At 61.3% G+C, this 24,530-nt stretch overlaps 2 protein-coding genes across 11 annotated transcripts in view; one reads left to right on the top strand and one right to left on the bottom strand.

Annotated features, from left to right (window-relative positions):
* Positions 1-905: 905 nt before the first annotated feature.
* Positions 906-6,492, bottom strand: STOML1 (stomatin like 1). Of its 4 annotated transcripts, none has more exons than XM_089309545.1 (7): positions 6,017-6,492; positions 4,452-4,558; positions 4,071-4,220; positions 3,690-3,893; positions 2,503-2,677; positions 1,938-2,150; positions 906-1,551 (listed from the first exon to the last, which is right to left on the bottom strand). In XM_089309545.1, the coding sequence occupies exons 1-7, from the start codon at positions 6,387-6,389 to the stop codon at positions 1,358-1,360; spliced, it is 1,416 nt and encodes a 471-aa protein (XP_089165671.1). In that variant the 5' UTR covers positions 6,390-6,492; the 3' UTR covers positions 906-1,357. The 4 variants fall into 4 exon arrangements, with proteins under 4 accessions (XP_089165671.1, XP_089165669.1, XP_069909524.1 ...); XM_089309543.1 differs by having other exon boundaries at positions 1,938-2,147; positions 6,017-6,458; XM_070053423.2 differs by lacking the exon at positions 6,017-6,492 and adding an exon at positions 5,170-5,386 and having other exon boundaries at positions 1,938-2,147.
* Positions 6,493-6,638: 146 nt separating this feature from the next.
* Positions 6,639-24,530, top strand: part of PML (PML nuclear body scaffold) — a 34,882-nt gene continuing 16,990 nt past the window's right edge. For 4 of the 7 annotated variants that reach the window (XM_070053419.2, XM_070053417.2, XM_070053418.2 and 1 more), the window contains exons 1-2: positions 6,641-6,841; positions 8,180-8,643. In XM_070053419.2, coding sequence (XP_069909520.2) covers positions 6,713-6,841; positions 8,180-8,643 — 593 coding nt within the window. In that variant the 5' untranslated portion in view covers positions 6,641-6,712. Of the gene's footprint in view, positions 6,842-8,179; positions 8,644-24,530 lie in introns of all 7 variants that reach the window. The other 3 variants (XM_070053415.2, XM_070053416.2, XM_070053421.2) reach the window with 2 other exon arrangements.

The raw sequence follows: 24,530 nt of genomic DNA, 5'->3' as shown, positions 1-24,530 counted from the left end.
TCTGGTCCACTCCCCAGCCCAGAGGTGCCTGGCTGCCCACTGCTGGACCTGGCACGGCCTCCTGAGTGCCTTTCCTGCACAGCTGGGGCTCAGGCCCCCCGCCCCTACAGCTGCCTTCTGAGTGACAGGTGCATGGCCCTCCCTCCATGGGACTCAAGGTGGCCACGCTGCTCCATAGTGGGGGCGGCTGGCGGAGGCCTTGCTCTCCACCCACAGCCCCAGCATGCTTTGCTCTTCCCAGCCCCATGCACAAAGTGCCCTCTCCCCCAGGTCGTGACCTCAGCGCCAGCTCTCACTGGGGGCACCTGGGGCTCTCCCAGAGCCGGGTGTGGAGCAGCCTGGAGGGGATCCTGGGCTGAAGCCTGGTGCTCGCGGTGGCCAGCAGCGAGGTCTCTGGGCAGAGGGCACCCAGGAGGGCTGCGGCAGGTGCAGCAGCCCGGGAGCCGGGGGACCTTGATGACGGCAGCAGGGCCTGCGCCGGGCTGGGGAGAGGCACCCGGGCCGCGGCCTGGCCAGGGGCAGGGCCTACAGAAGGGTCAGGGCTTTTCCAGCCCCGCAGGGACAGAGGGGGAGGACCCCGTGGGGAGCCTGGCACCGGCTGCTCCTCAGAGGGGTGACTCTCTTCGTGGCTGTGGAGTTCCCCCCAGGTCTCTCCAGGAGGGAGGCGTCACGTCTCAGACGGCAGCTGTCCCACGTCCCTGTGCTGGCCCGAGCCCGGCCGTGGTGCCGGCCCAGGCACAGCTGCAGGTGACGCTGGCTCCTTGCCCCCGAGTCCTGTCCTAAACGTGAGCCGGGTCCTGTGGGAGCCCAGCTCCGGCCTGATCCTGCCCCGCTGACGCCAGCGGACCCCTGGCCTGCCCCAGGCCCCACGGCCTGCTCTTTCTACCTCCTCCTCCTCTCCCATGCACTGTCAACACCACATTTATTTGTCTGAGGCTTCCAAGAACACAGGGCCCTTCCACATGCTTCCCTGGCCAGCCTGTCCAGCATGCAAGGCTGGGGACAGGGCCAGGAGCCTCAGGGCCAACCCACCGGCCGGGGCCTGACCGCAGGGGCTCTCCCCGGCCCCCAGCACCCCTCAGAGCACAGGGCCTGACCCATGTGTCCGTGCAGCCTGCCTGTCCAGTCCGATGCAGGCTCTCCCCTGGGCCCTGCAGCCAGCTCAGGGCTGGGCACTGGCGAAAGCTGGTCCCAAGAACCACCGTCGGTGAGAAGCAGGGGCTCCACCCAAGGGCCCCACCCTCGGGCTCCCTGATGCTTCTTGGGCCTCGCTTCTCCCGTGCAGAGGCTGCCGCTGCCTCCAAGAGGCCCCCGCTTGCTGCCAGCCCAGCCTGGGCCACGGGTGTCCGCCACGGTGCTACTTCAGGGCCCTGAGCACCGCCTCCAGCTTCATGGCCACGGCCAGGTCGCCTTTCACCTTCAGCCGCCCGCTCATGTAGGCGCCCAGGGGCCTCAGCTCCCTGCACAGCAGGGCCCGCAGGTCGGCCTCCGCCATCTCCACCACCACGTCCGGCGCGCAGTCGGGCACACCACGCCCCACCTTCCCTGGGCCTGCGGGGGAGGACGGGGCCTGAGTAGGGACGGCGCTGGGAGCAGGGGGACCAGCAGTCCCATGGCACCAAGGGACAGCACCGCTCTAACACCCCGGGGCTCGCGTTCTGTTGGCTGCGTGACCGCTTGGTGTCGTGGTCGGCCTATCTGGAAAGTGGGCGGGAAGACAATCCTCCCCACTACAGGTTCCCGGGAAGCAGCGGGTGCGAGGCCGGGCGCGTCGCGGGCTCTCGGTATGGGAGGCCCAGCCTGTGAGCGCCCCACGGACCACAGGGAGACCGAGGCTCGGGAGCGGGGTCTGAGCCCGGCTGCCCTGGATTCACCCCAAACTGCGGGCAGGGGCTGGGTCCCCACGTGGTGGTGGGGGCAGGGGAGGGCAGCTGTACCTGCGCTGAGGTCCAGGAAGTAGGCGCTCTGGGTGCCGCCGGGCAGGCCGATGTTGAACTGGTAGCAGGCACCGACCTGGCTGACCAGGGCCTCGGACAGGAAGGGCTGCAGGGCAGTCAGCAGCCCCTCGGCCACAGGCTCCTTCGGGCTGGGCCCGGCTGCAGCCTGCGGGGCAGGCGGCTCCACCTCGCTCACCATCTCCAGGGTGTCTGCTGGGGAGCCAGGCAGGGAACGCTGGGTCACGCGTGGTCAAGGCCAGCGTCCCTGTGGCCTCTGGACCTTTGGGGGCAGCCTCCTCTTCCACCCCCTTCAGGCCTGTTCGACTTCTTCCTCCTCCGCTGCCCGGCTTTTCTGCCTGAACCCCCAAACCCCACGGCTGGGCTATCCCGGCCCTGGAGATAAGGCTCCTTCCAGCTACGCCGTGGGGACTGTCGCTGCCTCCCACGGGGCCGCCAAAGGCCTCTGTGTGCGGCCTCAGCTCCCGCCGGCTCCTCCCTGCAGAGTGGCCCCTGCTGGACCTCAGGGTGCCAGCAGTGCCTCCCCTCCCCTGCCCCACCTCCTCACCTGGCCCCGGGGGCGGGGCACCTCCCCCCAGGAGGTGCAGGGCCAGCTGCTGCAGGGTGCTGTCCAGGCTGGGCGCGGCCGGGCCGTCCTGGGGCGGCTGCAGCACGGACTCCAGCGCCAGCTCCACACGGTCCACCTCCAGGCCCCAGGCCCTGGTCACGTCATTCATCTCCAGCTGCGGGGTGCGTGGGGAGAAGGGAGCCACTCAGCCGCGCTCTCCTCAGCACCTGGGGCCGCACCTGCCCGTGAGACACTCCCGCCAGGGCCCAGGTGGAGGGCAGCGGCGACCCAGCCGTGGCAGCACTGGGGTGCTGAGCACCCAGCAGAGGGGTAATGCCGGCAGGAGCGGGGACGCTCCAGAGAGCAGGATGGCCCCACGGGAGAGCCCGGATGGCCAGTGAGCCTTGAGCCATGTGGCTGGTGGCCTGGGGAATGCGCTCGGCCGTCTCTGCTCTTCTGAGGCCCCAGGGAGGGGACACGGCCAGCTGGCACCGCAGCGAGGCCTTCCAGGTGGCCGCGCAGCCCTGGGGGCGTGGGGACCAAGGAGGACAAACTGGGGGTGAGGGGCTGTGCAGCTGGGATGCGCTCAGCTCAGCAGGGCTCTAGGAGGCAGGGGGAGCGAGGGCACAGGTGGGAAGAGACCCCGGGCCCCCGCGGGCAGAAGTGCAGCAGGGCCGGGCAGTGACCGCGGGGGAGTCCAATGCTGCCTCCACACACATGGAGAGGAGGCAGAACCTTTGCTCTGCGTGGGGCAGCGGGTTAAGTCCCTGCTCGGGACGCAGAGTGCCTGGGTTCAAGTCCTGGCTCCTCCACTTCCTGCTCATGCACACGCTGGGAGGCAGCAGGTGAGGGTTCAGGTCTTGGGCCCTGCCACCTGCACGGGAGACCTGGACGGAGTTCCTGGCCTCCCGGCTGCAGAGCCCTGGCTGTTGTGGACGTCTGGGGAGTGAGCCGGAGGGTGGATGATGAAACCAAGGAGACGGAACAGAGAGACGCCCGTGCTGGCTGTGAGCACGGGGACCCCAGCGGGACCGGGGCTGGCAGAGGCCCCGCCTGCCCGTGAGAGCCGGGGGCCCTCGGCAGCCAGAGGCAGCGCCTGGGGATTCCCGCCCGGCCAGCCGCCCGCCTCGGCCCCACCCTGACTGCTCACAGGAGCCACGCTCCCGCAACACGCGGGCACGGCCTACCAGGAGCTGGTCGCTGATCTTAAGCTTCTCCGTCTGGATCTCGCGCAGCGGCCGCTTGAGCAGGGCCTTGGTCATGGCGCTCTGGGCCGTCAGCCGCGTGGCCGCGTTCAGGTCCCTCACCGTCATCACCGACAGCACCGGGTCCCAGATGCGGAACTGCACGTCGGCCCCCACGGACAGCACGGCCCCGTCCTGGGAGGCCAGCTGTGGGGGGAGGCCACATGGGAGGTGACACTGGAGGGGACGGGCCGCTGGGACCGCCCTGCGTGACCCCCGCCCCCTCGCCTGGCGGCCCGCTCCTCTGGGGAGCACCCTCCTCCCGCCGCGCCCATGGGCCCCCCACCCAGGACGCATGGCCCACGCCGCCACGGAGCCCCTGACCTTGCAGGGCGGGACGCTGAAGGCGCGGGTCCGCAGGTCCACCCTCTGGAAGGAGTCGATGAACGGCAGGAGCAGGACCATGCCCGGCCCCTGGGGCGTCCGGATGCGGCCCAGCCTGAACACCACCATGCGCTCGTAGGTGGGCACAATCTGCAGGGCGGCCGCGCACGGCGTGGGAGGGGTCAGCCCAGGGCCGGCCAAGGACGCCCTCCCAGCCCTCGCCTCCGTCCGCCAGGCCCTCTCACTCCAGACCCGGGGACCTGGGAGGGTTCGTCTCCTCCTCTGCCTTGCGCCCGGTGCGCCTCCGTGTCCTCACGTGGAGGCGCGGATGGACACCCTGGCCTCGCTGGGGGAGGGGCGGAGGGCGGGGCCGGGCCTCACCTTCAGGGCGAACCAGCCGGAGATGGGGAAGGTGAGCAGCAGCAGCAGGAAGCCCAGGAAACTGACCAGGCCGTGGCAGAGGCAGGAGGGCCAGCTCTGGGGTGCGTCTGGGGCCGAGGGAAGAGGCGGTCACGGAGCGCTCGGCCAAGGGCACCCCAGCCCGGCCCCTCCGCCCAGCCCCAGCCCCAGGCCGGCAGCCCTCGCAAGGCCTCCCCTCGCCCAGTGCGCATCGCTGTCCACCTGCGCACAGCGGGCTCAGAGCCAGGGCGCCTGGCCGCAGCACCGCCTCTTGGACCTACAACCTCGGGGCCGCCTGTCCCTTCCTGGTCCTCGCTCTATTCTAATGCCCTGAGGGCCATTTCAGTTCCATCCCAGAAGCCCAAGCTCGGGGAGTCAGGGGTCTCGGCCCAGCCCTGGCCTCCGGCACGAGGTCACTTCCTGCCCTTTCCCCTCCCAGGCAGCCGCTGTTCTTTGGGGTCTGCACGGCAGCCAGGACAGGCGTCCTCACACGGGGGCCGTGGTCAGCACAGGACGGCCCGGGAGGCGCCGCGCTACCCCCGCCCCAGGGCTGTGGTCAGGCTGAGCGGCGGACACCCGGCCCCTGGGGCCCGGGGAGCCGCAAAGGGCTCTGCAGCAAGACGGGCCCAGGTAAGAGCCGAAGCTCTGGGAGCAGCAGGGGTCGCTCCTTCGGGGGGCTGGGGCGTGGGCGGCCACTCACCAGCCCCCGGCCCCACGCCGCCCCGCTCCGGGGACCAGCAGCCCTTCTGCGAGCCCAGAAAGCCGAAGCTCGACTGCTGGAAGCGGTCAAAGTCCCCGAGCGGCAGCGCCCGGTACCCAGACCTGCCGAGCATGGCTCCTGACAGGGGGGCGCGGCCAGCGCCGCTGACCGCCTGCCCCAACCCTCAGGCCCCGCCCCCGCGGCCGCCGCTTCCGGCTTCCCTTGCGCGGCCCCGGCCGTGGCCGGAGAGGAGGCAGCCCGGGCTGCTCCCGCCGTCGCACGGCGCCACCCAGCGCTGGGAGGACCGCACTGCGGCCGGGCCGTGGGGGTGTGGCCTGCTCCTGCTCCTGCTCCTGGCTGGTACTTGGCCTTAGATGGACGCTCCTCGAGGTGTCCACACAGCCCGGCTGGCTCGGGGTGGGTGGTGGCGTAGACAAGTCCCGGCTGGAGGAGCTGCTATAGAACCCCAGAATTGGCCGGCGCCGCAGCTCACTAGGCTAATCCTCCACCTTGCGGCGCCGGCACACCGGGTTCTAGTCCCGGTCGGGGCGCCGGATTCTGTCCTGGTTGCCCCTCTTCCAGGCCAGCTCTCTGCTGTGGCCCGGGAGTGCAGTGGAGGATGGCCCAAGTGCTTGGGCCCTGCACCCCAAGGGAGACCAGGATAATGCCATCGGATCAGCGCGGTGTTGATCACCTCCTAGGTGGCCCCAGCCTCCCCTCCCCCCTAAGGAAGACACCCTAGGAGAATCCTCTCTCGCCCAGTCTGAAAACTTGGCAGGAATTTCACACTCAGCAGAAGAGGATAGGGGGAGGAAGATCTGGACCCCATGCCCTTCCAAGCACTGACCGCTCAGCGTCTCCCCAGCCGCCCCTGGCCCAGCAGGTGCACTGCCTCCATCAGGCTGTGTGACCTTGCTGTCCCCGGTCCGAGCGGCTAGGAGCCGTCTCTGATTCCGTCTGCAGAGGGGCCTGTCGGTCCCGACCGATGCCTGCCCCCGAGAGCTTGCTGCCTTGCTGCCCGCGCCTCTCTGTCTCACGCCTGAGTCCTTCCTGGCAGAAGAACTCTGTCCCAGCCGCGTCCGCTCCGGGATGTCAGCTACAGGGGCGTGGGATGAATCAACAGGGGGTAGAGATGCATCCCGGACGCCAAAGGCGGGAGAGCTGGGGGCGACAGTGCTGCAACGAGAGGAAATGCAGGCCGGGACCCCATAAACCGACATCAAAGGGCGTTCCGAGCTCTCCAAGCCCTGAGTCTCCAGTGACCAGCCCCCTCTCCAGCCCAGCCGGGGCTGCAGCCTGGGGTCTCCGAGGACATGGTCAGCTCCTGGGTGGCCTGTGTCCCCAATACCCCTGCTGGGGCTGGGCCAGAGCTGCAGGAGCTGTGATCAAAGTGGAAAGTCCCCCAGCCCCATCGCGACCCCTCCCCGCGCCCCAAGTCACTTCCTCCCGAGAGGCGGGCCCTGGCCGGCGCCTCCCCTTTGGCCTGACTCAGCCTCTCGTGCCTTCCCCGATGCGGACGGAGAATCGAAAGTGAACCGGACCCATGCAGCAGGATCCCGCGCCCGCCGGGTCCCCGGGCTCCCAGCGCGACGCCGGCCCGACCCGCACCCCCACCATGGCGTCCCCGGAGTTGCGCTCCGAAGGTGCCCCACGTAGCCCCAGCCCCGCAGAGGTACTGCTCTCACATGGCGGGGGAGGGGGTCGCTGGGAGGTGGGGGAGGAGGGGGGATAGGTAGGAAGAGGGCAGTGCAACGGGAGACTTGGCCAAGTACCTCAAAGAGTGCACCAGGACAAAGGACCAGGCACCAAAAGAGGTGCCCGGCCTCTCGCCTGGGGCCCGCGTGGGAAAGGGAGGGGACGAGCAGCCCCAAGTTCCCAAGTTGGAGGTGGAAGTCGGCGGCCCGGTGGGCGCCCGGAACAGGTGAATGGGCAGGGGCCGCGCGGCCTCTGTGGTCTCTTTCCGGAAGCCTCCAGGTGACCTGCTGGGAACCCCCTTCCCGCCTGCGCCCCACCTCCCCCACACACCCACAGGCACTGTGCGGTTGGCTGGCTCTGGGAACGCTCGGAAGCACGGCCTTGCGTTATTACAGCCAAGAATCTGTGGCTTAGCAGTGCTAGTTAGCACTAAGTTAGCACCGTTAGCACCGACTAGTTAGCACTGCCTAGTGCCAGGTGATAGATGAAGTACTTCCGGGGCTGCACTTTTTTTATATATATATGTTGTGGCAAGAGAGACATCAGGAAGAAGTGACCAGTGACTCCCTCCTAAGTGAGCGCATTTCGCCCTCGGCCACCCTGCCCCCCAAGTCCAGCTTTGTCGTCACCCTGGAAACTGTGCCCTGCACGCGGTAGCGCCTGGCTCCCGGGTCACCTCTAACCCACTTTCCCACTGTGAACGTGCCCGTCTGGGCTGTTTCTGTAAGCGGGCCCGAGTCGGGGTTTCTCTGCGTGTCTGGCGTAGTTTGTTCAGCGTGATGTCTTCAAGCTTCAGGCATCCAGAGTTCGTTCTGTCCCGGGGCTGCGTGAGGGACAGTCCCTTCACGTGCAGAACGCATTGCACTGCCCAGCTCTGGGTCGAGCGAGGCCTGGGTTCGCGCACCCGGCTGCTGGGAACGGTGCTGCTGTGTGCACACCCTGGGGTCCCAGGGGGCTGGTGGGCCTCTGTTTTCAGAGTTTGATAGTTAGGGATGGGAATTAGGGGAGCTAAGGTGGCTCAGTGCTTAGCAGCTTTGGGGGGGAACCCCCTATCTGTGTAGAAGGGGGTACCTGGCTCACCTACCATCCAGACTGAGCTCCGTGGAGGTCGAGGTGTGTCCTGGGTCACCGCTGGGTCTCAATGAGCACATGCTGAATAGATGGGGTACTTGGGTCGTGCGTGGAACAGTGACGGGGTGGCAGGGGATGGTCCGGTCCCCCCCCCCAGCCACAGGGACGGATGGGCGGCTGCAGAGTGGGGACTCCTGGGACTTTTCCAGGCCTTACCTCCTCCCTGTTGTCCTCCCTCCCCCAGCAAGCCGAGGAGGAAGACTTCCAGTTCCTGCAGTGCCAGGGCTGCCACACCCAAGCCAAGTGCCCCAAGCTGCTGCCTTGCCTGCACACGCTGTGCTCGGGGTGCCTGGAGGCGCCGGGCCTGCACTGCCCCATCTGCCAGGGGCCCCGGGCCCTAGACGGGGCGCCCGTCCTGGACAACATCTTCTTCGAGAGTCTGCAGCGGCGCCTGGCCGTGCACCAGCAGGTGGTGGACATGCAGGCCGCCTGCACGCGCTGCAAGGAGCCCGCCGACTTCTGGTGCTTCGAGTGCGAGCAGCTCCTGTGTTCCAGGTGCTTCGAGGCGCACCAGTGGTTCCTGAAGCACGAGGCGCGGCCGCTGGCCGAGCTGCGCAGCCAGTCGGTGCTGGAGTTCCTGGAGAGCACGCGCAAGTCCAACAACATCTTCTGCTCCAACCCCAACCACCGCAGCCCGATGCTGACCAGGTGAGGGGCCCCGGCCGGGCGTGGGTGCTGGGTGGGGGCATGCCGGAGCTGCTGGGGGCCCGGGGTCTGCAGATCGGGGGATCCGTGGTGGTGACCCCAGTGGGAGACACCTGTCACCAGACCGCCAGAGGCGCTGGATTCCAGGAGCAGGTGCAGCGGTCAGAGCCGGAGCACCAGCAGCCAGGGCAGACGCCACAGCAAAGACGACCAAATCAGGTCAGAACTACTGTATTAACCAGCAGGCTCCATTCTGTTTTTACGCATGTAACCATTCCTATGCAGAGTGGACAGTGAGAGAGAGAGACAGAGAGAAAGGTCTTCCTTTGCCGTTGGTTCACCCTCCAATGGCCGCCACGGCCGGCGCACCGCCCTGATCCGATGGCAGGAGCCAGGTGCTTCTCCTGGTCTCCCATGGGGTGCAGGGACCAAGCACTTGGGCCATCCTCCACTGCGCTCCCTGGCCACAGCAGAGAGCTGGCCTGGAAGAGAGGCAACCGGGACAGAATCCGGCGCCCTGACCAGGACTAGAACCCAGTGTACCGGTGCCGCAAGGCGGAGGATTAGCCTAGTGAGCCACGGCGCCGGCCACCAATAAGATTTATTTAAGAGAGCGAGAGAGTGAGAGAGAGGGCACAGAGTCTCCGAGCTTCCGTCATCTGCTGGGGGAACTGTGCTGATGAGTTTGAGTATTTCAGTTTCCGTGGAGACCAGAGATTTGTAACATGTTCACAGAAAATGGGGGCTGTGAGAAGGCTGTGCGAGGACTCCCGAAATGTTTGCGCCAACAGAAGCGTGTCTTTTAACGCCTGTGTCCCAGGCGCGTTCGGAGAGCCCCCTCTCGGATGCAGATGAGAGAAGTCTCTGAGGGGTCTGTGTGTGTGGGAAGGGACTCCTCCTCGCTCGGCAGGGTAGAGCTGTGCACCTGCTGACTGCCAGGGGCTGGGCTCTGCCTCCAGAGAGACTTCTGCACCAGCGGCGGGTCCCCGCTTCTGTCCCCCCTCCCTCACCACCTGCTGTCACTGGTTTCGGTTTTGTTTCTTTTGACGGGCGTGGTGCTTAGTGGCTGGTGTGTCTCCTCCTTGGTGGGTTACTAGGAGCTGCACTTGGGTTTGTTTGTTGTTTTTTTTTTTTTTTCTTTCGAAGAGTGAGTGTAGCGCTTGTCTCCAGGCACCTGTGTGTTCCGATGCTGACCTTTGCCCTCTGCCTGGTGTGTGCAGCCAGGGGTGTGTCTGCGCTGAGCTGCCCACGCCCGCTCCAATCTGTCCCGCTACCTGGGTTTCAGGAGCTGTCCCCCATTCTTCCAAAAAAAAGTTTTGCTTTTCTTTGGCTATTATAGTTGATGAGGTTTTTAAAAACTCGTGTATTCATTGAGATTTTGGTTTGCATTGCATTAAATCTGGGGAGAATTGGTTTCATCTCTTGTTACATCTTTTGGATTTTGTAGCTGTATTCAGATGGGTCTTAGACTCATACTTAAACTCTCAAAATGATTGAGAATGGGATCTTTTTAGTGATAATTTGTGATTATAGTGAGCATTCACTAAAGCTAATTGTGTATGTTCGTGTTATTCACCATCTTGTTGAGATTTTTATTAGTCCTAGCAGTTTTCTCTTAAAAAAAAGAAAAAGAGGGGCTGGAGATATAGTGTAGTGGGTAAAGCCTGCAGTGCCGGCATCCCATACAGGTGCTGGTTCAAGTCCCAGCCGCTGCACTTCCCATCCAGCTCTCTGCTGTGGCCTGGGAAAGCAGTGGAAGATGGCCCAAGTCCTTGGGCCCCTGCACCCTCGTGGGAGACCTGGAAGAAGCTCCTGGCTCCTGGCTCTGGCTTTGGATCGGCGCAGCTCCGGCCGTTGACGTCATTTGGGGAATGAAACAATGGATGGAAGACCTCTCTCTCTCTCTCTCTTTCTCTCTCTCTCTGCCTCTCCTTCTCTCTGTGTAACTCTGACTTTCAAATAAATAAATAAATCTTTAAGAAAAAAAAGAGATTTATTTATTTATTTAGCAGGCAGAGCATCAGACGGAGGAAGAGACGGAGATCTTCCATCCACCGGTTCATCCCCCAAAGGCTACAGCAGCCCGGGCTGGGCCAGGAGCGGGGCCATGGAGCCTGGCATGCCATCCAGGTCTCCCACGAGAGTGGCAGGGGCCCAGGGACTTGGAATATCCACTCCCTTCCCAGGTGTATTAGTAGGGAGCTGATCGGAAGCGGCTCAGCCAGGACTCAAATGGCAAGCAGAGCTTCACGGCCGTGCCACGACACTGTCCCTGGTCCTAGTTAAAGTCGCCCCTAGGTTTGCTTCGATTTTCTAGGTAAGCTGAAACCGGTGCTTATACATGTTGCCACTTTGTATAGCTTTGTTTCGGGATCCAAACCTTCAAGAACAATACTGGGTACTAGTGGTTGGAAAAGTGACTTTAGCGCCTTCTTTCATGAGAGAGGGTCTCAGGTTTCTCAGGCATAACGTCCCTTGATTTCCCCAGGTCAGTTTTCAAAATCTCATTAAGAACGTGCCTCCTGAGGCTGGCATTCGGCTCCTCGCCTGGTCTAAGTCCTGGCTCCATTCAGGTTTCCCGCTTCCTGCTGATGTGCACCCTGGGGGTGGGTGAGGATGGCTCAAGCCCTTGGGCCCCTGCCACGCCCCCTGGGAGACTCCAGTGGAGCGCTGGGATCTTGGCTTTGCCTGGCTGTTGCGGCATTCGGGGGAGTGAACCAGCAGGTGGGCGATCTCTGTCCGTCTCTCTCCTGCTTTCCATCAAACAAGGGAAGCTCTGGGAAGACTTCTTTGTGCGTGACAGATTCGCACTTGCCTCCAGCCCTAAATAATCCACGCCCAAGCGGCATGATTTGGACCCCCCTGCACCGCCACAGCGGGCATGGCTGCTCTAGCCAGCGAGAGAGCAGCATTCCTGTGCCATGGCGGGGTGAGTGGTTTAAAGCCTGACCGTGTCGCTCCAAAGTCAGGCCCACTCACTATGTTGCGCGTTGCATCACTTTACTCATGATTACTAGAAAAACTAGGGTTGCGTCTTCTGCCTAGAACCTCTGTACCATAAATAACCTTCCACTTCCTTCTGGTCACGAGTCAGTAACGATGCACCTACCCTTGGCGCTCTGTAGATTTAGAACTCGCCCATGGGGAGCGGCGGAGGGCAGGCAGCCTGGGGGCGTCTGCCCTGGGGGCTTTGGGGTTCGGGCTCAGCTCACACTGGCGTCCATTCTCTGCTGGTGATTGGTGCAGCTGTGTGTGGGAGGTCCCAACCCGCATTATGGAAGGCTCTGCAGCGCTGGAGGAAGACTGGGTCTCTCTGCTTGCAGCCGCGTGTGTGGTTTTGTTTATTTGATGGTTTGTTATTTGAAAGACAGAGAGAGAGAGCGCGAGAGAGCGCTCCCATCCACTCAGTCATTCCCCGCATGCTAACACAGCTGGGGCTGGGTCAGGCTGCAGCCAAGAGTCAGGAATTCAGTCCAGGTCTCCTATGTGGGTGACAGAAATGCAATGACTTGAGCCATCCCTGCTGCCTCCCAGGGCCTGCACGAGCAGGAGGCTGGAGCCAGGAGCCGGAGTCCAGATGTGGCGTCTTAACCGCTCTGCCAGATACCAGTCCCTGGGTGCGTGGATTTTTGTTTTTCAGTTTTACTTGAAAAGCAGAGAGAAGGAGAGAGAGCCAGCCAGCCAGAGATCTTCCATCTGCTGGTTCACTCCCCAGATGACTGCAACAGCGGGGCTGGGTTGAGATTGAAGCTGGGAGCCTAGAACTCCGAGTGGGTCTCCCACATGGGTGGCGGAGACCCAGGGACTTGAGCTGCTTTCCATGGTGTGCATAAGCAGGGAGCTGGGATTGGGAGTGGCACTGGCACTGGACCTACGCACCATGATATGGGAAGAGGGCATCCCGAGCTGCGTCTTGACCGCCATACCACGGGCCCGGCTCCACGCGCCCTTGGCCCACCATCTTCTGCACTGCACTGCCCGGCACAGGGCAGCTGTGCAGGGGCAGATAGAAGAGGGAGGGTGGGCACACAGGCTGTGGTCTCAGACAGGGCCACCTGTGCAGCCCGGGTTGGTGGAGCAGGCAGGTCCCTAGAGACTGCCACCCTTCCTAGGACAGGGGTTAGAAGAGAGAAAGGCCATGGAGAGGAGGGGCTGTGTGTGCTGGGGAGGGGGCTTGGAGTGATTTCTAGAACATTCCATCACTCAGTTGCTCCTGCGTCCCCCAGTTCCCATACTGCAGAATCCAGTGGGAAAGGGCTCTGCTGGGAACCCAGTGATGGGTGTCACAGCAGGGGTGAGACCGATGAGGGCCCCGTCTCTCCCCTGGGACCCTGACACAGTGGGTGGCTTTGGGAGCAGGGGACCCACCTTTCTGTTGTTACTTTTTGCCTGAGGGCATCTGCCATCAGCCCACAGGAACAGAAGCAGAGAACCTGGGTGGGGAAAAGGGGGCCCCGCAGGGAGGCTGAGACCTACAAGAAGGCGGAGGTGGGGAGGCAGGGAGGAGGCGCAGGCCTCACCCCTCCTGGGCCTGTCCCGCCTGGAGGAGGTCCACCGCGTGGGGGCTTTGCATCCACGAGGGAAGGTGCGGCCTGCAGGGGGGGTCTGGGTGCTGGATCCGGCACGGCAGGCTGGGGAGAGGGGAGTTCGTCCAGGGCCGTCACCAAGCCTGCGACAGAAGGAGCCCGGGTGGTAGCTGCATAGACAGAACGGGAGACTTCCCTGCCACGTTTTCCAAGGGCTGAGGGCACGATCTGGGGGCGGAGTCCCCAAGACCAGAGGCTGCAGCGACTGAGCCACTCGGGCCGTGACACGCAGCATGGACTCCACGGTGTGTGTTGTGGTTGACAGCTGCTGGCAGGTGCGTACGGTTCCCTGGCCTTGAGGTCTGGCCCCACTGGGAGCTTCTGTCTGTGACTGTAGTGCATGTGTGTGCGTGTGCAAGTGTGCGCGAGTGTGCACGTGTGTGCATGCATGTGTGCGTGGGGGGGGTGCTGGCCTCCACGGCAGGGACCCTCAGATCCAGTGCTGTGGCTGTTTGAAGGAGAAGTGTAGGTGGGAGGCGGGGAATTGAGCTCTGCTTAGAAGATGCTGCTCTTGGCTGGCGCCACGGCTCACTAGGCTAATCCTCCGCCTTGCGGCGCCGGCACACTGGGTTCTAGTCCCGGTCGGGGCGCCAGATTCTGTCCCGGTTGCCCCTCTTCCAGGCCAGCTCTCTGCTGTGGCCCGGGAGTGCAGTGGAGGATGGCCCAAGTGCTTGGGCCCTGCACCCCATGGGAGACCAGGAGAAGCACCTGGCTCCTGCCATCGGATCAGCGCGGTGCGCTGGAGGGTGAACCAATGGCAAAAGAAGGCCTTTCTCTCTGTCCCTCTCTCTCTCACTGTCCACTCTGCCTGTCAAAAAAAAAAAAAATGCTGCTCTCTTTCTGTCAGTTTCTACCAAAAAAAATCCAGTGTGTTAGTGACAGGTTTTTAGGTGGCTTCAGGAAAAAACAAACAAACAAACGGTGACTTGCATAAATAAGTAGGAGCAGGGCCGGCCTCTGCCTGACAGACCAGAGCTTCTGCTTGGGTCGCCAGGGGGAGCTTTCTCTGCGACCTGGCTGCTCCCTGCGCGCCAGCGCTTTCCCCTCGCGGTCCCCATGGGATTGGAGCAGCTCCAGCAGCCACTGCTGTCTGGGGTGGGAGGGGGAGTGAGAAGCTCCCGGATCCCAGGCTGAGGCCCGCAGGGGTCACACGCTCCCTAGAGGTCATGGGCCGAGGACCTTTACTGCATCTCAGGAGCAGGTCCCACCCCCACAGCAGGTGCAAGCAAGACAGAGGCCCGGGCGCAGGGCACAAGTTTGCAGGTCAGTGCCCCGGAGGGGCCCTGTCCGGGTTGGATTATCCCACCCTGGGTAGCACGTGCAGTGCTGCTCTGCCTGGGCTCCTGCACCTCCCCCAAAGGCCCTGGGGATCCCAGAACTGTCCCCTGTGCAAATGAGGCAGCGATGGTGGGAGCTGAGCAGGAGCCTGGGCCGCAGAACTGGCAGCCTGCCCCTCCTCACGCCCAGGCATCCGGCTGGCGTTACCAAAGGGCTGCTGCGCATCCTATCTCTTAGCTTTCTCTTATCAAATGCAGGCCTGCTGTGCACGTTCAACTTCATTGCCCTTGACTTTCAGGGAAGAACAGGGAGCCACAGTGAAATGAGATTCGTTAAACCTCAAAGAAACGTTTCCTCCTGGTACAATATCTTGCAGGAGTAGGTATAAAACAAAAATGACTACGACAGGAGGAGGAGGAGGGAGGGGTCGTGGTGCTGCAGGCTAAGCCACTGCTTGTAACACGGGCATCCCGTGTGAGGGTCCCTGCTGTGCCCCTTCCCACCCAGCCCACTGCTAATGTACCTGGGACGCAACAGAAGACGGCCCAAGTGCTTGGGCCCCTGCACCCACGTGGGAGACCCAGAAGAAGCTCCTGGCTCCTGGCTCCTGGCTTCGGCTTGGCCCAGCCCCGGCCGTTGCAGTCATTTGGGGAGTGAAGCAACAGATGGAAGACCTCTCTCTTTCTGTCCCTCTCTCTCTCTCTCACTGCATTTCAAATAAATAAATCCTTACTAGGAAGACATGCAGGGGTGGGCGTCATGGTGGATTGCTTTAATGAAGAGCTCCTGTTTAGAAGAGGGAGGCTGACTCCCACTGTGGACGCTCGGCTCGTGGCCTCCACCCTCCCGGCTTCGGTCCCAGTGCCCAGCACTGCTGCTTTCATTCGGACACCACTTTTGCCAAAGTCTGTGTTTGGGTTGAGTTCTGCTGTCGATAAGAGGGTTTGTTTTCTAGGAAGGACTCGTGTGTTCTCAGTTCTTTGCATCTCTTGGTGCTGCTCCCACGTATTGGCATGACACCCAGGGCAGGGCTATTCCTGGGCCACGCCCCTTCCCTTCAGAACCTTCTAGACTTCAGGCACTATCTTCCAGCACGAGGGACGGACTTGGGCCAGAGCGATCGACATTTTCTGTCTTGATGCCTGAGGAGAGTTCTTATTCTCGAAGTTTACGTGTTACCCACACCGTCTGGGTGTCAGGCACTCGGCATCAGTGCCTCTGGGGCAGGCGTGGTTTCAGCAAGAAATTGCCTCTTCCTCTTCCTCCTCCTCCTCCTCCTCCTCCTCCTCCTCCTCCTCCTTCTCCTCCATCTTCCTCATTTTCCTCTTTTTCTTGCTGTCGCCACTTGCATTGCAATTTATAATTTACTCGTTTTAGATGTTTTTGGTTTAGTAATCTAACAGTATTTCTACAATTGGGGGGTCAATTTATTAAATGCTATTGAATGAGTAACCAAGACTAGAACCATTATATGTGTTCAAAGCTATATGAAAATAATTTTATACACGTTTTTACGGAAGTACTTCAGAATAGGGGTGGGCCTTTGGCCCACTGCCGGCCCCTTAACCATACTGTCAATGGTGGCTACTCTGATGTGATGTCTGCCAAGGAGAATTCTCCCTTCCATATTCACTGACTTTTCAAAGAAACCATTCTCCATTTGATCAGTTTATTCTTTTCTTTTCTTTTTTTTTAGGATTTATTTATTTTATTTGAAAGAGTTACACAGAGAGAGAAGGAGAGGCGGGGGTGGGGGAGGGTCTTCCATCCGCTGGTTCACTATTCAGTTGGCCGCAATGGCTGGAGCTGATCCAAAGCCAGGACCAGGAGCTTCTTCCAGGTCTCCCATGTGGGTGCAGGGGCCCAAGAACATGGGCCATCTTCCACTGCTTTCCCAGGCCACAGCAGGGAGCTGCATTGGAAGTGGAGCAGCTGGGACTTTAACTGGTGTCCATATGGGATGCCGGCGCTGCAGGCGGCAGCTGAACCCACTGCACCACAGCACTGGCCCTGATTAGTTTATTCTTTCGCATGAAAGTTAAAATGACTTGGTTCTATTTCAAAATCTCATTCATGGGGCTGGTGCTGTGGCACAGCGAGTGAAGCAGCTGCCTGGGATGCCAGATCCCATGTGGGTGCCAGTTCAAGTCCCGGCTGCTCCACTTCTGATCCAGCTCCCTGCTGATACACCTGGGAAAGCAGGGAAGATGGCCCAAGTAGTGCTTGGGCCCCTACACCCACGCGGGAGAAATGAATGGAGCGCCTAGCCCCTGGCTTTGGCCTGGCCCAGCCCTGGCCATTGGGGTCATCTGGGGAGTGAACCAGCGGATGAAGATCTCTCTTTCTCTCTGTCCCAAGAATAAAAAAAATTCATAACCGGATGCAAATTGCTTTAAATCCTGGCATTAACCTGAAGGGAGTGAACCTTTTCCTACACTTTTCTGTGTGGCAGGCTTCATCGCTCCCTTCCTGTAAATCATCCGGGTTGCTTGTCGGGGCAGTGCCGGTATTTCGTAAGGTTTCGTGAGTCGCTGTTGTGAATGGAGTGTGCTGCCTCTCCCCCACCCCACAGTCCTCCTCATTTGCTCTGCGGGGAGAGTGGAGCTGTGTTTCACTTCCTCCGTTCTGAGGCAGTCCTGCCCCTTTGTGGAGCAGGTGCCTGGGAAGTCGCCCAGCGGCACGCAGGGGACAACCATTCGGCCCGGCTGGGGGTCAGCGCCTGTGTCTGTGTCACCGGGCTCCTCGTGCCAGGTGCCCAGCTCACCGGCACCTCCCCCAGGTGCCAGGCACACAGCAGGTGCTCAGTGAATGTCCCTGGAGGCCATTCCTGGCCTGGGTGGCGCCCCCTCGAGGGTCACTCCACTCCATTCAGGGTCTGGCCTCAGTCTTAGCAGAGGGCTGGGGACTCTGACAGGGCGCCTGATTCAGGCTGGGCAGCTCCAGGCCTGCTGCCCGTTGTCCATTCCAGATGGAGGGCGCGGGGGCAGGTTCCCCAGGGGACCCCATTCAGGGCCAGGGGTCTTTTTTTTTTTGACAGGCAGAGTTAGACAGTGAGAGAGAGAGAGAGAGAGAAAGGTCTTCCTTCCGTTGGTTCACCCTCCAATGGCCATTGCAGCCAGCGCACCACGCTGATCCGAAGGCAGGAGCCAGGTGCTTCTCCTGGTCTGCCATGGGGTGCAGGGCCCAAGCACTTGGGCCATCCTCCACTGCCTTCCCGGGCCACAGCAGAGAGCTGGACTGGAAGAGGAGCAATCAGGACAGGATCCGGCGCCCCAACCGGGACTAGAACCCGGTGTGCCGGCGCCGCTAGGCAGAGGATTAGCCTAGTGAGCCGCGGCGCCGGCCCAGGGAACTTAAAATTAGGACCCCACTGCAGCTTTGGTCCTGATCTCCTGTCTAGCCAGCCGGCCCTGTGGGCCCTCCCAGGCCTGGCACAGCCTCAGCTGTTGTGGGCATCTGGGGAGTGAGCTGGGGATGGAGGATGCCCAGAGCCCGCCCGCCTGCATGGGTTTTCCTATTTTTCCTGATGGCCACAGAGTTAGGGTCTTAGAGCAAGTGTACCCAGGGGGCCGTCAGAGAGTTTGTGGGAAAATGGAATTAAATGATAAGTTTATTTTGGTGCAAAAATTTGTTTGGGGGGCGGGGATCTGACATCAGGGGCAGTGACTAAGACGCCACTTGGGACTTCTGCATCCCAAACCAGGGTGCCTGGTTCAAGCCCTGCCTCCTCTGCTTCCAATTCCAGCTCCCTGCTGACGCACCCTGCGAGGCAGCAGGTGATGGCTCAGGTGGGCGGGTCCCTGCCACCCCCATGGGAGGCCTGGACTGAATTCTGACCTCCTGGCTTCTCCTGGCTGTTGCGGGCATTTGAGGGAGGCTAGCAGTGGAAAGATCTCTCTGCAACTGTCTATCTCTCAAATAAAATGAAAATAAGTCAATAGCTATGCAATTAAAATAGAAATGCATGTCGTGTGATCTAGCATTTCTATGACCTGTGCTGTATTTCATTGAAACAGAAACATGGTGTCGTGGTGTAGCAGGTAAAGCTGCCGCCTCCGATGCCAGTGTCCCATGTGGGCGCCGGTTCTAGTCTGAGCTGCTCCTCTTCCAATCCAGCTCTCTGCTGATGACCTGGGAAAGCAGCAGAGGATGGCCCAATGGCTGGGCCCTGCTCCCACATGGGAGACCTGGATGGAGTCCCAGGCTCCAAGCCCGGCCCTGGCTGTTGCAGGCATTGGGGAATGAGCAGCACGTCTACTCCCGCTCTTTCTGATGGTCTTCCTCGCAAATAAATAAATAAAAGGGGTGGCACCGGCATCCCACCCGGGTGCCAGTTCAAGTCCTCGCTGCTCCAGTTCTGATCCTGCACCCATTTGGGAGACCTGGAAGAAGCTCTGGCTCTTGGCTATGACCTGGCCCATCTCCGGCTGTTGTGGCCATTTGGGGAGTGAACCAGCAGATGGAAAACCTCTCTCTCTCTGTCTCTGTAACAGCCTTTCAAATAAAAAAAAAAATTTTTTTTTAAATTTTTGACAGGCAGAGTGGACAGTGAGAGAGAGACAGAGAGAAAGGTCTTCCTTTGCCGTTGGTTCACCCTCCAATGGCCGCCGCGGCCGGCACATCGCTCTGATCTGAAGCCAGGAGCCAGGTGCTTCTCCTGGTCTCCCATGGGGTGCAGGGCCCAAGCACTTGGGCCATCCTCCACTGCACTCCCGGGCCACAGCAGAGAGCTGGACTGGAAGAGGGGCAACTGGGACAGAATCTGGCGCCCCAACCAGGACTAGAACCCGGTGTGCCGGCGCCGCAGGTGGAGGATTATCCTATTGAGCTACGGCGCCGGCCTCAAATAAATTTTTAAAAATAAAAATCTTTCAAACAATAATAGCAATGCACGTGGGGTGGGATTTGGTGCAGTAGTTGAGACGCCCATGTCCCACATCAGCGCCTGGGTTCAAACCCCAGCTCTGCTCTGACCCCAGCTTCCTGCTCGTGCAGGCCTGGGAGACAGCCGTGGTGGTCAGGTGCCTGGGTCCTGTCACCCACGGGAGACCTGGACGGAGTGCTGGCTTCCGGCTTCCCACCCATCCAGCCCCAACTGTGAGGCATCTGGGGAGAGCCCAGCAGGTGGGAGAGCTCCCTCTGCTGCTGTTGAAACAAACAAGTAGGCGCCAGTCCCAGCGGGCCGCACGATCGTGGGAACGTTTACCCTGGAAACTACGCTGGCTCCTGCGACCATGAGCTCCTGAGCTGCCCTCTCCGTATCAGCTTTGTGGCAGGCGATGCACGCACTGAGCCAGGACCAAAACGCAAGTCGGCCTCCACCTCCGCCGCAGTCACCCAACTCTGTCACCAAACCCCAGAGTGGACCAACTGCTCTCCTCCCGGCCCTCAGCTTCCGGCCATCAGCCCCCCGGCCCTCAGCCTCCCACCCTCAGCCTCCGGCCCTCAGCCTCCTGCCCCTCAGCCTCCGGCCCCTCAGCTTCCGGCCCTCAGCCTCCGGCCCTCAGCCTCCCTCCCTCAGCCTCCAGCCCCTCAACCTCCGGCCATCGGCCTCCTGCCCCTTGGCCTCCCACCCTCAGCCTCCCACCCTCAGCCTCCGGCCCCTCAACCTCCGGCCATCGGCCTCCTGCCCCTCAGCCTCCCAGCTCCTCCATCCTGGCTTTTCGGCCAAGCGACCCACAGCAGACTGGCTTCAAATTGATTTTATCTTTTTCTCTTAAATTTTTCTTTAAAAATTTTTATGCTACCTTTTATTTAATTTTTAAAAAGATTTATTTATCTATTTTAAAGGCAAAGATCAGAGAGAGATGGATCTCCCGTTTGCCTGTTCACGCCCCAGATGGCCACAGCGGCTGGGGCTGGGCCCTGTGCAACCTTAGTGCATTGGTGTCCTCACTCCTGGTAGCTTGTGGGGCTCCATCCAGCTCCCACACTTGCCTCCCTCACAGGGGACACGCGCACTCCGGTGGGGTCTGACCCCTGCTGTTCTCTGCATGAGTGTGGCTCAGTGGCTTTTATGTCTGAGAGCCACTTGTGTATTTGTTAAGGCAGACATACAGACATAGAGCAGTCTTCCATGCCCTCATTCGCTGCCACCCCAGCTCCCCAGAACTGCTCACAAAGCCAGGGCTGGGCCTGGAAGCCAGGAGCCAGGAGCTCCATCCAGGTCTCTGTCCCAGTCTCCTGGGCCATCATCTGCTGGCTCTACGATTCCTCCGCAGAGAGCTGGAATGAGAGCTAGAGCCAGGATTCGAACTCAGGCACTGTGACGTGGGAAGGGGGCGTCCCAGGTGGAGACCCGACTGTAGCACCAGACACCCGCCTCTATATTTTTAAACTGATCGTGTAAAGTAACTTTTTAAAAAATATTTATTTGAAAAGCAGGGTTAGAGAGAGAGAGAGAAAGAGGGATCTTCCATCTGCCGATGTACTCTCCAAATGGCCACAATGGCTAGGGTTAGGCCAGGCCTAAGCCAGGAGCCAAGAGCTTCATCTGGGTCTCCCACCTGGGTGCAGGGGCCCAAGCACTTGGCCCATCTTCTACTGCTTTCCCAGGCGCATCAGCAGGGAGCTGGATTAGGAGTGGAGCAGCCGGGACGCGAACCTGTGCCCAGATATGGGATGCCGGCCTTGCAGGCGGTGGCTTAATGCTGTGGGCCACCACGCAGACCCCGGTGTGAGAATTTCTGCACCAAAATTAACTCATCTTTCCACTCCGTGTTTCCAGGAACTCTCTGAGGTCCCCCATGTAGTCCCGTGCCGTGCGCTGGGTGGGCCCAGGGACCTCGGCAGTGGTGGGCGGGTGCAGAAGACCCACCTGGGCCTCAGCTTCTAGGCCTGGCTTCCCGCTTGCCTGCTTTCGAGAAAGCAACTTCCAGGTTCCCACTGCCCCGGGGGAGTCCGGGGTGAGGACCCCAGGCCTCAGCTTACTGAATCCCCGGCGCACCAAGCCTGCGATGACGTCACAGCCTCGGTTGGCACAGGGACTACAGCTTGGGATAGAACAGCCCGGATTCCTGACCCATGGCTACTGAGATATGTATGCTGCTGGGTTCTGTTTATAAAAGATTTATTTATTTATTTATTTGAAAGGCAGAGTGACAGGAAGGGAGAGAGACAGAGGGATCCGCCATTCACTGGTTCACTCCGCAGATGGCCACAGAGGCCAGGGCAGGGCCAGGCCGGAGCCAGGAGCCCAGAGCTTCTTCCAGGTCTCTCATGTGGGTGGCAGGGGCCCAAGCCCTTGGGCTGTCTTCCGATGCTCCGCCCAGTCCATGAGCAGGGAGCTGGATGGGGAGTGGAGCAGCCGGGTCTTGAACCAGCATACGTGGGGTGCTGGCACCGTACCCACATGGGGTGCTGGCTCTGCGGGTGGCAGTTAACCCTTCATGCCACCTCGCCAGCCCGACAGCTGCTTTAGACCGTGCAGCCGTGGGGTGATGTGTCCGTCAGCAGTAACCATGCAGCGCTCTCCCTGGCCTTCTGTTGTCCAACGCTATTAGAAGATGGAGAAGCTGTTGACCTCTCTGTTGGTGTTTTACACCCGCCACATCCTTAACGATCTGTTCTCATCGTTGTATTTTCTTAGCCTTTCTGAGAACACAGGCACATTTTCAAATAATTACAGTCCACTCGTTTCTTAAGTTTCTTTCTCTAATTCCATCAGAAAGGATCTTAAACAATGCTGAGTACCAAGATAGTAGAAACCATTGTTCTGGTCTCAGATTTAACGAGAACACTTAGTGCATGTCACCCTCCTGGCCTTGGCTTTGGTTTGAGATGCATCCGTTTTTATCTTTTAGACTCTGATTTCTAGCTTGCTAGCCATGTTTAAATTATTTTCAAAAATTGTAAGAGATTTATTTTTATTTATTTGAGAGAGAGAGAGAGAGAGAGAGATCTACCAGCCCCTGGTTCACTCCCCAGATGGCTGCAACAGCCAGGGCTGGGCCAGGCCAAGGAGGCCAGGAGCTTCTTCTGGGTCTCCCACGCGGGTGCAGGGACCCTTCACGTGGGCCATCCTCGGCTGCTTCCCCAGGCTGTAGCAGGGAGCTGGTCAGAAGAGGAGCAGCCGGGACTTGAACCGGCGCCCCGTGGGATGCTGCTGTGGGGACGGCAGCTTTCCCTGCTGCGCCACAGCGCTGGGCCCTGCCCAGACTCAGGGAAGACACTGAAATGTCCCAGCCCCTGTGCAGGCGTGGAAGCGCCACGTCGCCCTGTGCCCGGTGCTCCACGGGTCAGCTTCCTGCAGCTGTGGTGCAGCGTGGCCTGAGCAGGCGGGACGCTGGCCGAGAGGGGATCCCGCTCACCACTGCGCCTCCTCCGGCTGCGCATGGCTCGGACTTGTAGAGGAGCTGTCTGGGGACTCAGGCCCCCACTCTGTCTTTGTGCCACGTGCCAGCCTCTGTATGCGGTTCCTGTGGGCTGTGTTGGGGTCAGGGTCCAGGCTACAGCTGGGACCGCAGAGGGTACCGTGAGGGCACAGGGCAGGCGGGATGCCCCGGCCTCCCTCAGCCCCGCTCCGTCCCTGCCTGCGCCGGCCGCAGCGGCCATTGGAGGGTGACCCAACGGCAAAAGGAAGACCTTTCTCTCTCTCTCTCTCACTATCCACTCTGCCTGTCAAAAAAAAAAAAAAAAAGAGTGCATCTCTGAGCATTTATTCCCGTGTGGAAGGTGGAACCACACATGGCCTGCATCCTGCATTCTGGAATGTTCTGGGGTCTTCATGCAGGGACGAGCCTGGCCCATGGTCACAACTCCAAGTCACAGCTGCGGCCGTCTCTCCCTCTTTCTCCCGTGGACTCAGGGTCCATCCTCGTGTCCACCCTCACAGGGGACAGGGTGCCCATCATGGGGGAGATGGATTCAGGGAGGAGACCCCTCCCCAGCCCACCCTACCCTGGGCAGAGCCAGCTCAGGCACCTCTCCAGGCCTCCACCCAGCACCAGGCGTCTGCAGGGTGCACTCCTCCTGTGCGTGCCCCACCCCCTCCCCACTGGGGCTGTGGGTGCTGCAGGACCTCTGCTGCTCGCTGCCCTGGGCTCCCCGGGGTCCCCCTGCCTGCTTGGCCGTGTGCCTCCTACAGAGACCCCAGCCGTCCTGGCTTCAGGCTGAGTCTCTCTCTCTCTCCATGTCTCTCTCCCTCTCTCTCTCCATCTCTCTCCATCTCTCCCCCTCCCTCTTCCTCTCTCTCCCTCCCTCTGCCTCTCCCTGTCCCTCTCTATCTCTCTTCCTTTCTCCCCTTTTCCATCTCTGTCTCTCTGTATCTGTCTTTCTCTCTCTCCATCTCTCTCTCTCTCTCTCTCTCTCTCTCTCTCTCTCTCTCTCTCCCCCTCTCACTCTCAGCACTTGGGGTCTGGGATGAGGCAGGATCTGTGGGGTCTGTGTGGGGATTTTCCACCCAAGTGCTGTGAGGACCCAGAGCTGAGTGACAGTGACAGTGACCGTCACCCGGGACCCTGCCCCTGCAGTCCTGGAGGCGCCTGCGTGGTCTGCACCGCCCACCCTTCCCCACTCCTGCAGCAGCTGGGGGCGCTGGACACATGGGGGGCAGTGTGTCCATGCCCCGGGCTCCCCGGAGACACTCAGGGCAGGGGGGTGCTGTATCCCCAACCCACAGGCAGGATTTCTCCTGAGAGAAGCAGAGGTGGCCCTGAGCCGCCTGAGAAGGGACAGGGAATGGGGATGGGGTGAGCGCTGTGTCCCAGCCCCCAGGGAGCTCCTGGGGACCTCCTGCTGCTTCCCCCTGGCTCCCAGCCCCGCAGGCCGAGAGCCCCCAGGAGAGGAGGGAGGAGGGCTCCAGGCCAGATGCCCCCTCCCTCTGGGGCGTGCAGCAAGGAGGGCGGGGCCCCGGCTCTGCTGAGGGGGGAGCAGGCTGTTCTGGTGGATGATGGACGTCAGTCAGGGAGGGTCTGGCTGCCCCGGGGTCCCTGCACCTCACCAGTGGGGGACGGGGGGCATTAGGCTGCCCCCAGGGTCCCTGCATCTCACCATCGGGGGGCGGGGGGCGTCAGGCTACCCCTGGGG

Source organism: Oryctolagus cuniculus, chromosome 12 (genome assembly GCF_051225735.1).
Source record: "Oryctolagus cuniculus isolate XC-2025 breed Fujian yellow rabbit chromosome 12, ASM5122573v1, whole genome shotgun sequence".
In the NCBI taxonomy this organism is placed as follows: Eukaryota; Metazoa; Chordata; class Mammalia; order Lagomorpha; family Leporidae; genus Oryctolagus; species Oryctolagus cuniculus.
Note: the sequence above shows the minus strand (reverse complement) of the source record. Positions and strands in the feature narration are given on the sequence as shown.